Source organism: Xyrauchen texanus, chromosome 17, assembly GCF_025860055.1.
Source record: "Xyrauchen texanus isolate HMW12.3.18 chromosome 17, RBS_HiC_50CHRs, whole genome shotgun sequence".
Classification (NCBI taxonomy): Eukaryota; Metazoa; Chordata; class Actinopteri; order Cypriniformes; family Catostomidae; genus Xyrauchen; species Xyrauchen texanus.
The window spans coordinates 16,851,994-16,863,821 of NC_068292.1; the positions used below are offsets into that span (position 1 = coordinate 16,851,994).

The 11,828-nt window shown below is 37.5% G+C and overlaps 1 protein-coding gene across 1 annotated transcript; it reads left to right on the forward strand.

The window, feature by feature from the left end:
* The first annotated feature begins 460 nt into the window (after positions 1-460).
* kel (Kell metallo-endopeptidase (Kell blood group)) lies at positions 461-11,619 on the forward strand. Its single transcript, XM_052146229.1, has 18 exons — positions 461-610; positions 3,162-3,345; positions 3,437-3,751; positions 3,985-4,112; positions 4,267-4,425; positions 5,725-5,796; positions 5,960-6,148; positions 7,405-7,565; positions 7,658-7,775; positions 7,859-7,954; positions 8,086-8,184; positions 8,260-8,337; positions 8,471-8,574; positions 9,220-9,309; positions 9,873-9,940; positions 10,038-10,198; positions 10,457-10,546; positions 10,630-11,619. The coding sequence occupies exons 1-18, from the start codon at positions 500-502 to the stop codon at positions 10,792-10,794; spliced, it is 2,388 nt and encodes a 795-aa protein (XP_052002189.1). The 5' UTR covers positions 461-499; the 3' UTR covers positions 10,795-11,619.
* Positions 11,620-11,828: the final 209 nt, after the last annotated feature.

Below are 11,828 nucleotides of genomic sequence, written 5' to 3' on the forward strand. Positions count from 1 at the left end.
CATATGAATTTCAGAATTTTTCAGAATTCAGTATGTCCATCTGTTTCTTTAATGACAATATGCACTTGAGCTGGGCATGGTCTCCACAAGTTTGCCTGATGATTCGTGTTATCCAGCACAATTTGAGAATGTTCTAAAAGAGCATCATGTGTGCTTCAATGGAAACAAGGACATCTGACCTTTTTTACAAATGTCACAAATTGGCTTGATTAGTGACCTAGAAATAGCGCATACTTGTATATATTTCTTGTGTTTTACATCATGTTAGTTTGTTTTAAAATTTTCAAAATCCTGAAACAGTTTTATTATTATTTCTGGGTTTAAAATAGGTTTTCTGTGATTTTCAATATGGACTGACACTTATGGACACCCCCTAACCCCCCTACCCCCACCCCCAGCCAGCCCATTACATGTTTATCAGTCCGTGAGAGTGTGATGAGGGAAGATAGTAGTTGGATGACTTGTGGTTGACGGAGGGAGAGATAGAAAGAGGGACTATATGACGAAAGACAGAAGTGTCACTGGAACACCAATATGTGTGAAGAATCCTGACAGAAACAGTGACAAAAGAGAAAAAAAGAAGATGGATGAGAACCAATCTGTTTTTCAGGTGAGTCTATTAATACAAAAAAAAAATTGTATTCTTATTAATTGGCTTTTGTTTATATTATCCACAGGAGGGTAGTGAGGTCACAGGAAGCATAGTGTTATAATGTTTTTTATTATCATTATTTGCAGTCAGGACATTCTGTCTAGTGTGGTCAAGCATATATCTATATATATATATATATATATATATATATATATATATATATATATATATATATATATATTGTAAATACATACAAAACATACAACTTCCCCCTAACGTCAGCATATGTTTCCGGTTTGGTTATTTTTTGGGAACCAATTTCTAACATTCTGGGAACATTCTCTTTAGGTTAAAACCATAGACTAACCTTCCAAGGATGTTGCAGGGAGGTTTTTGTGTGACAAACGTAAAATAACATTCTCAGTACAATACAGAATGTTCTGTAATGGATATTAGGTTTTATTTCTATAGCCATAAACTAACCTTCCCAAAACATTGCTTGGAGGTTTTTTTAAGGGACAACCTATAGAGAACATATACAGAATGTTCTTTAATGGTTATTTTTTAAGTTTTATTTATATAACATAAACTAACCTTCCCAGAACATTGCAGGGAGGTTTTTGTGTGACAACCTATAGATAACTTATAAAGAAAGTTCTCTAATGGTTATTTTTAGGTTGTATTTCTCCTTCACATTTTATATTATTTTACATTATTATATATTTGATCATTTTTCATAAATGTTGCAAAGAGGTTGAGCTTGGCTGTATGGCATTTAATTACACGTAGAAAAAAGATCACAGAACATGCGATTGAACACATTATAATGAAAAGATGAGAAAAGCATTAAAGAATATGCTGTACCTTCTCACTTGTCTTAATATCAAATGGGCAATGCTATCTTCTTACCTGCCTGCGTCTGATAGCTACAGTATATGTGAACGCGCATTTGATCCACACGCTCTATTCAGCCAAAGAAAATCGCACTCTTGACAGACTGACATTTTGTATCGCTTTCCTCAATAAATAATTACTTCTGAATGTGAGATTAACTATAAATGTTACTGATTTGATTCAGATTTGACTCATATAATCGAAAAGAACGTGATGTGTATGTGTAGGCCTAACCGTTTTTTGTTTGTTGACTTCAAATTAAAAGAAACAGAGATGTCTCAGCTAAATTGTACAGAGCGTTAAGAAACTAATCTAATGTTGGGCTAGTTAAGATTAATTGCCGCACAGCGAAAGACGCATTTGATGGGTGCCGATTACCTTCTCACCCCTTCAAAACAGCTGAATATCAAACCATACTTTCTTTACAAGTGCTTTGGGTGAGTAATACGGGACTGATGAACACTGTTGCCTTTTCCGTATTTCCTGCAGTGCATCACACAGTTGATTTAAAGATGGCACTTTATGACTTGATGATGTTGTTTTGTGATGTGATGGTAAATCCAAGCTCTGAGACTATTTTCTTGACCGGATGTCATTTGAATGGAAGTATAAATCTCTTGCATTATGGAGGACAGCAGAGTAGATGCATTACTATAGAACGGTGATTAAAACTGATTGGAACTACCTGTACATTAAATGGTTTTAATTCACACATTCCAGTCAGTCAGAATCAAGTATTTGAACAGACCATTAAATCAGTATATGCTTACAGAAATGTAAAACACTGCCTCCTGTGGCCAAAGCGGTATTTGCACATGTGAGCTCCATTTATGTCCATGGACGAGCTCAAGAAGCGAGTTGTGAATCGAGTTCCTTTCAGCTGAACCGGATGTAATACAGTGAAGAGGAAAGCATATTTTATGGACCCTACCTCCCAACCCAAACCTAACCATTAGTGTAGTCAAATTTAAATGTTAGGGAGAAAAGTGCAACCTGCTAATCATCGTCACTGATTAAGCAAACACGACTACTTCCTGGTTTCAGCATGGATACAAACCCAGATCTCTCATGCTGCTGATGCAAAGCACTACCAGTTGAGCCATGTGGGAAGATAAATGAAACCGATGCAAAAATGTCTGGTGGGAAATGCTGCATGTCAGTGATTCGACATACTGTCGCCGATCCTAGGGTACCAGAACTTTCTTAAACAGCATGCCAACTTCCTGTGTGATCATGTTGCCAAGTTCATGCCAAAACGAAGACTATTTTGCCATTTATTCACCTGCAAGTTCCTCCAAGCCTGTGAATTTCTTTCTTCCATGAAATACAAAAGTAGTTATTAGGCAGAATGTTAGCCTCAGTCACCAATGACTTTCATTGCATGGAAAAAAGATTAAATGAAAGTGAATGTCCTTTTCTAAAACTGAAGTTGTTTTTGCAAACTAAACTTTTTCAAGAAAGTTATTTTCATGGTTCTTAGTGAGTTGGCCAGCTCACTCTAATTGTGGTTGGATGTTTGACTGCCAACATAATTTCAATCCATCACAAAGTCTATGAATTATGAATTCCTGCTTTTCCCTGTTGTGCTTTATAAATGACAGTTCCATACAGCACATCCAGCTCCATAAAACATAAAGAGTGAGTCAGTCACTTGTTAAACCTTATTTCCCCACAGGAAATGGTAACGATGCCAGAAGAACAGCCTCAGTTTGATGAGCTAAATCCAGTGGCCTGCAACAAGTGCCGCAAGCTCTTATTGGTTGTCTTTGCATTCTCTCTCTTCGCAACTGCGCTTGGTTTGGGGATCTATTACCACCATCAGAAGTCTAAAGACCCCTGGATGTCACAATGGAAATCAGGTACAGACATGACAAAAACTATTCTGTCGTCCACAAATACTCATACTTTATTGGTTTTACTTCATTGGTAACAGTGTTTGTCATCTTGTAGCTCCTCCTTGCCTTTCTCCTGCCTGTCTAAGAGCATCAGAGAGTTTTTCAGTTGCATTGGATCCCTTTTCTCGCCCCTGTGACTACTACCTGTTGGCCTGTGGGGCTGGTGGATCTTCCGCCAACAGGGGGAGAAAAAGAGAAAAGGGGGTCTCCAGTGAATACAGCGGAGGACAGGACAAAAAAAGAGCAGTAAGGAGGGAAAGATTGGTGGAGATTAGAAGAGAGACAGATGTTCAAGGAATAAATTATGGACAGCAAGACAAGTTTCCAGACAGACAGACTGCTTTGCTGAAAACCATTAAAGAAGTACTAGGTTAGTACATTTTCATTAGAACTATCTAAGTTACAACCAGTTAATCTAAGTAATCTATGTATCTATCTATCTGTCTATCTATCTATCTGTCTGTCTGTCTGTCTGTCTGTCTGTCTGTCTGTCTGTCCGTCCATCCATCCTCCCGTAATCTATCTACATCCAAAGTTTGTCTTGACGAGTTTTCCTGTAGTTACATTTTTGACATTTGATGTGTATGATTTCTGTGTGGTCAGAGGCTCCTGATGAGGGTGTTTCTAGGAATACTGCAGAGCAGAAGGCAAAGAAATTCTTTAAAAGCTGCATGGACTCAGAATCCCCAGAGAAAGTGGGCTCAGAACCATTCTTCACATTACTCCATCAGGTACACATACAGAACAAAGACACTTACATTCAGTTATTACATTTTTTACAGAATTCTTCAATGTTAAGATTTCATTCATGCTGTCTCTCTCTCTCTCTCTCTCTCTCTCTCTCTCTCTCTCTCTCTCTCTCTCTCTCTCTCTTCCTCATTATAGTTAGGTGGCTGGCCAGTATCAGGTGTATGGAATCTGACAGATTTTAACACCACACTGGCCCTGCTGATGGGACAATACTCTACATTTCCATTCTTTAGTGTGTATGTGGGGCCAGACTCCAGTGAACATCAAATTGATTCCAATCAATACTACATACAGGTGAACACTGAATAAATATGGAATATTAACAGCTAGCAGCTTAATTTAAGAACCCCATGAAATGGTTTGACAAGTTTTCTTTCGTATTTTGACCCAATTGATATAGGAATTTGTGGCAGGGCATATCAAAGGGGCATATTATTTTCGGAGTGTCTATTTGCACCCCGGTGTAAATAGCATCTGCCACACAGTGCAGCTATTTGCACCCCAATAGTCTGGTGGAACCACAGAAATAAACGACAAACTAAACATTAGGTGTCGCTGCTGTGGCGTGGGGTGTAAAGATGGCATGTGAATGTGTACTGTTGTCCTTGTGACTGCAGTTCCAATCCGCATTTTGTCCTACTCTTTTCCCATCTAATTTTACCTTTAATACTACTTAAAAATATTGATTTAATTGCAGTGATTTGGTCACTGTGAATATTGGGGAGTGAAGAGAAGGTTTGATCAGGAAGTGGCGTCTGTCGATTGCACTCATTCCCATTTTAATGCAATTACCATGGTGTTAGTACAGTAATATCTTGTTAGTATAGTAGCCATTGTTAATTGTGTGGTTATTGTAAATTTACAACAAAATACCATAGTGAAAGGGGTTACTGTAGTAAAATCAAGGTTATTTTTTCTAAGGTAAGGTTAGGGGTAGGTTTATCGGTTGGTGTTAATGTAGTGCAGTGGTCGGCAAAGCAAAGCGGGTGCATTTACTCGCGCGATTAACCGAAAGTGAAGCGCTGCCGGCTCATGATGCAGGAATGGCTTGCATGCGCTGCACGAGTCTGTTGGGTATACTGCAGTCTCATCACATTTTAACTTTTTGTTTAGCCTCCCATTCAGCTCATGAAAACATGCTGCGTGATCATGAGGAAGGATTACATCAAGATGTAGATTGGAATGCAGGAATTTAGATAAATAAAATAGTCTACTCCTCTCTCTCCGTTTCTGGCATGTCAGTGATTACGCCTCTGCGTGGCCAAGGAGAATTGATTTTTAATGATAACCACTGATAAAAGTTGTTTTTTACTATTAATTGTCATCTTTTTTTGATCATGAATCTTCCCTTATATGTTTTAAATGTGTGCATATTACATCTATTTTTGAACGACTAATAAAAGACAGAGGTTGTAAATCGATGATGTATGCTCAATCCGCATTATCTCGCCTTCATTAGAACATTGACTAAGGGCCACAAAGTTGAAACTTTTAGATTTTGGTAATATGGAGTCTTTTAGAGAGGCCTTGTTTTTGTGATTGTTTTTACTTTCTATATGGCGGTTAAGAAATGCACATGTCCATGTTCCATAGATTGATGAGCCACACTTTCAACTCCCCATCGACTGGAATAGCAGGACACATAAATCCAAAGCTAGTTCACAGGTAGGTTTATTTGCCTTTGGGTCTGCAGATGATTCTGTCCAGATTGACGTTGTAGCACAAGATTCTACCCTTAAAATTTGTGGCACACCAGTGTCTAATATCCAAAATGCATTTATTAGAATATCCTGGTAACAATATATTGTTGTCTCTGTTCTTCTATCAGTATTTGCGTCCATTCTTGTCTTCCTGTGGTCAGTATTTGACTCTCCTGGACATTCCCTCCAGTAGCTTCAGGACACACTGTGGTCTTTACATCTCTCTGTTTACAAATCTGGCTTTGGCCACATCCCCTCTTTCCTACCGCCTCAGTCAGCAGTTACTCTACAACAGAATTACCATCCAAGAGCTACAGGTCTGTGTGTGAATTCTCCAACTCAGATTTCATATGTCATATGTCACAGTGTTGGGGAAGATACTTTGAAACTGTAATTTGTTAGCTACACTACAACTACATTAAAGTTTCTTGATAGGGCAATATCTTTTTAACTATATAACTATTGTATTGTATAATTCATAATTTAATAAAAAAAATACTTCTAGTACAATCAAATGTTTTGTTGAATAAACAATCTCAATTTGGGTGATTGCATTAAAGGAACAGTTATCTCATCATTTACTCACCCTCATGCCATACCAGATGTGTTTGACTTTCTTTCAACTGCAGAACTCAAATGAAAATTTGTAGAAAAATATTTCAGCTCTGTAGGTCCATACAGTGCAAGTAAATGGTGACCAGAACTTTGAAGACCTAAAGCACTTAAAGGCAGCATAAAAGTAATCCATAAGACTCCAGTGGTTTAATCTGTATCTTTTATAGGTGTGGGTGAGAAACAGAGCAATCTTAAAGTCCTTTTTTACTATAAATATCCACCTTTGACCATCCCCAACCAGACAGGCTGACATGCACGGAAAATGAAAAATAGCCAAAAAACAAAAGAAGAAGAATTTGGCAGTGACAGTGAAAGAGAGAGTGGAGATTGATAGGAAAAAAGATAAAATACATGTCTTCAGAAGTGACATATAAATGGTGTGGGTGAGAAACAGATCAATATTTAAGTCCTTTTTTAGGACTTAAATATTCTTCTTCATTTGTTTGTTTGGCGATTCGCATTCTTCATGCATATCGCTACCTACTGATTGGGGCTGGTCAAAGATTTTTAGATTTATAGTAAATGACTTATATTTTGATATATTTCTCCCCCACACCTATTATATCGCTTCAGAAGACACGGTTGAAACACTGGAGTCTTATGGATTATCTTTATGCTGCCGTAATGTGCTTTTTGGAGCTTCAAAGTTTTGGTCACATTCACTTGCACTGTATGGACCAACAGAGCCGAAATATTCTTCCAAAAATCTAAATTAGTAAATTATGAGAGAATTTTCATTTTTGGGGAGACTATTCCTTTTAACTTTAATGGGTAAAAGAAACCCATTCATATAACTGAGTGGAACACGTAGTTATGGACAGCAGCTAAATATTTCACTACAAAAAAATCAAATACAAAGCTCAAGTTAGTATAGTTGCTACTTTTCTTTAATTACTTTCCAACACTATGTAAATAATATACAATAATAATTCCTTCCTCTCTTTCCTTTCCTTCACAGACTCTGGCTCCTGCCATTGATTGGCTTGCTTGCCTGCAAGCCACATTTCAGCCACTTCCTATCAACCATTCAGATCTTGTTTTAGTGCACAATCTTCCGTACATCCTCCACATGTCCCAGACTGTCAGCCGATGGCAAGTCCAGCATGAGATTATGGGCACGTGAGTCCTGCAAGTCACTTTTTTGTGTCCTTTTTTTTTTTTTTATCTTGACAAATGACACATATTCTGTTTCTCCCTGTTTTCATGAGCAGCAGTCCTCTTCATACATACATGATCTTTAATCTTCTGCAAACATTAATACCTGCACTGGACTCAAGGTTCAATGAAATAAGGAGAAACTTTTCTATTACAACTGGAGATGCACAGGAGGTGGGTCTGCATGGACTGAATTGTTTGTATAAAGTGTGGAATTGCTGACTGAATTCTCTCTCTTTAACTGTGTGCTATTGTAGGACACACCACGCTGGTTGAAATGTGTCCAGCAGACAAAGCGAGGGTTTGACACCTTACTCAGTCATGTGATCAAAGAAAGACATACACAGAAAGAGGTACATTTGATTACATTTTGGTTGGTCTTAAAAAAAATAATTAATGGTGGATTTAATAAAGCAATGGCACATTTTAAGACTACATTCATAAAATGTCTAGCATCTATTAGATATGTTCTTCTCCTTACCAGGCTGAAGAGCTGATGCATGATATTTACTCATCCTTCAAGATAAAACTGGCAGATATGAGTTGGAGGGACATGAATTCATCAGGTGTTATGTTGAATAAGGTAAAATGAGAATCATACAAACATCTAATTATACTTTGAATGGATTGCATTCAGATAATCTCACATCTTTTTCAGATAAAATCTGTCACTCCAAGTCTCTCCACTAAAACAGATGCCCTGAGTCATACAGAACTCAACCAGATCTATGCAGAGGTAGCTTCAGATGGTTGATTGATTGTATGAATGAATGAACCATCAGCCTAATGGAATGAGTGATAAGTGAATGAAATCATTTCACTCATAAATTGCACAGAGGGCTTCATTCGCTCTGTTTCTCTGCACTCAGGTGTTTATCCGTGAGGAGGATTACTTCTCCAACTACCTGGAGGTGCTGGGACTGGAACAGAAGAGCAGGAGCAGATTGCTCTCACACGGCACACAAACTGAAGGGTTTGTGCTTTCATAAACTCATACGATGAAATGTAGATCAATCTTCTGTCACTTTAAATAGGGTCCAACCAAATTGTGTTTATTTATTTGTATGTTTGTTTATGATATTTCTTACCTTTATTCTGATTTTAATATGTATACAAATATTTCTTCAGATTAAGCCTGTATGTCCTAAAATAATATGTTTTCATTTCTGAAATTAGCAATTAATTGCCCAAATTATGAAAGTGACATTCAAAATGTCAAAATTAAACATTCGTTATGCTTTCTAAAAATCTGTACATAGTTGTAAATTGGATTTAAATAGCTGTAAATAAATGCATTATCTTATATTATCTTATATTCAGCTTTTCATGTGTGATGGGAAGTGTTAAGTGCTTGTTTTTAAACAAGTAAACAAACTGGGTTATTTGATAATTAAGGGTGTTATTGTGCTGAATTTTTTTTTTTTTTTTTTTGTTTGTAACATTAGGCAATTGCAGTTGCTAATGAAAGTAGACTGTATTTTCTTTCATTAATGTTTGCAGTCCGAGGTTTGACTCACTCGCTCACATTTTAGGCTCATGTTTTTCATATTCTTTTATTGTGTTTTGACTTATCTTAGGACATCCTTCAGTTTACGCTTCTGTCTTCCCTCTCCTCTAGTTTATCTATCACTCCATTTCTCTCTGGTAATGACATCATCATCCCTGCTGGAATGTTTGTGTCACCTTTCTTCCATCCCTCATATCCCAGGTAGCTTGAGACAATATAAACACATGGTATTCTTTGCACCAGCATTTGTAAAATGTTTTTGTTGATGTTGTGATACCCCTGAAATAACGATTTTTGTTCTAAATTGTCCAACTATCCATTCGTTTTTATACCTTAATGGTGCACTCAGTATTTTTGAAACAAATGCATAAAATCATCAGCACTCACATGAGACATATAAGTAATTTTATAAAAAATATATACAAATATTTCTACATGGACAGGGTCTCCTCATGGGGGGTTTCCATGTTTGGATCACATGACCAGCCAAATACTACTCACTTAATGTCAGTAATTGCCCTGTTTTTGGACATTATCACTAATAAATTAAATATAATCCTGGCTGACTGTGAATAGAGAATTTCTAAAAAGGCATTATTAATGGAAAAATATTGAGTTTGAATGGTGCATCCCAGTTGCTAGGTGTCAGTTTAAATCCGAGATGACATGTTCAAATAAATTACTTTAATCTGTGATTCCACACTTTTATTTGTCATATGTATGTTAAATATTTTTTAAGTAATTTTGCATTATATTTTCTCCAGGGCAGTGAATTATGGGACACTGGGATCTTTGATGGCTAAAGATCTTCTGCACCTTCTGCTGCCTGATAGTAAGTCAGTCTCTAGACATGGAGGAGTACAAGTGTTAATTAATGTATGTCAGCATTTGGATGTGTTCATATTTTTTGTTTTGTTTTTCATCGTTAGTCCACACACAGGCCAAGAATCCAGAGTTGGAGAGTGAATGTATGTGGTCTCATTATCTGAGTGTGACCGAGGATCCAGGTCGGGTTGGTGCTTTCTCTCTTTCCCCCTCTAAACAACAGGAGGTTTGGGTGCAGTATACCGCTCTACAAGTGGCACTGCGTGTAAGCTGACTTACTCTAAAACAGTACTCTCGTCATAGCTGTTTAGCAAATAACCTAACATTTGTCTTTTTCCCCCTGTTGAAAACCAGCTTAAACCAGAAATAAACTGACAGCCAATGTGTTAGGCTGGACTTAGCCAGTTTAAGCTGGTGTTTAGCTAACTGGCTGTGAGACCAGCTAACGGCCTTAGGCTGGTTTAGTTTTTTCCTCCATGAGGGAAACTTTAATGTCTTATACTGTTCCATATTTGTTCCATAGGCTTATATAACAAGTTTCACTAGGCATCCTGCAGACTCATCTTTATCAGGGCTCTCTTACGCTCACCTCTTCCTCTCATCCTTTATTAAGGTACAGAGAAAAATGTCAAAGAGAAATACATTAGCACCCAATAAGCACGTGTGTTAATCAAGCATTTTATTCATCTCTCACAGGTAAGCTGTGACGCTGACTCCTACAGTGAGTTCATGCCCTTTGAACCATCCTTTCTGGTGACAGTTCTGTGCTCCAATTCAAGCATCTGCCCAAAACCACTGACCTGCCTGAATAAAAACCAGAATTCTACCCTTGAGATGTGTCAGAGTCGAACGCTGCCCTGAATCTGGGAGTAGCACATGCCTTCTGAGACCTGTAGGATCTGGTGTGGGAATGTTGGACCATTGGAGCTGCTCATTGTTTAATGAATGGTGTTGGAGAGTCTGAATGAAATGGAGAGTCATCCTTGCTGAAAAGACCAGCTTAAGGCCTGTTCATATTAATTTACATGCTGGTCTAGGATGCTGGTTTGTGCTGTGTGATGAGGAGGAGGTTGGGGCCGGGCCATGACTACTCATGCCCGGCCCCCAATCGGGCTAATCAGCTGAGGCGAGGGATATGTGCAGCCGAATGCGGCAGTTCGGAGAGAGCCACATGCAGCTGCCGTGTGTGCGTTTAGGTTTTTTTGTCTTTTAGTTTAAGTTCCTATTAAAATATTACTTTGATTGTTCAGCTCGTTCCCGCCTTCTCCTTTCCCATTTGAACGTTGTTACATGCTGGTTTATTGTTGGTCTGGCTGGTGGAACAGCACAGCCTGTTGCTCTCCAGCAAAACTGATGAAGCTGGTCAACCAACATGGTCTTTCTGGAGAAGCTGTTTGACCAAGGATTTGGCTGGTTATGAAAGCTAAGACGCCTAATGGGGAGATAAATATTTGATTGCACAATGATTTAGAAATATCATAATGTCAAATTGAAGTAAAATATGATCACTTGTGATGTAAGATGACAAGTTAAAAGCTGCTTTGTAGATATTGTCTCTCACAGCCCTTACAAGAATGTACCATACTTTTACAATAGTAACACTAGCTCTAGTAACTATGGTGTTTTGGTGGAAATATGTAATGTAGTAGATTCATGCAAATGAATCCTATTTGGGGAGTCAGGAAATATAAATAAAAATATATTTTAAATAATAAAAAAAACTCTGGTTGTATTTTTCACTACAAATAGTTTAAATAAGCAAAAATATAAAGGAATTATGAAATGAAAATACACCAAATATATAGACATAGTAAATTTATATTTTCTTACATTTATAGATCAATTTGGTTTAGAATATACCTTATGATGAAAATGTACAAATGTATTAATCCTAG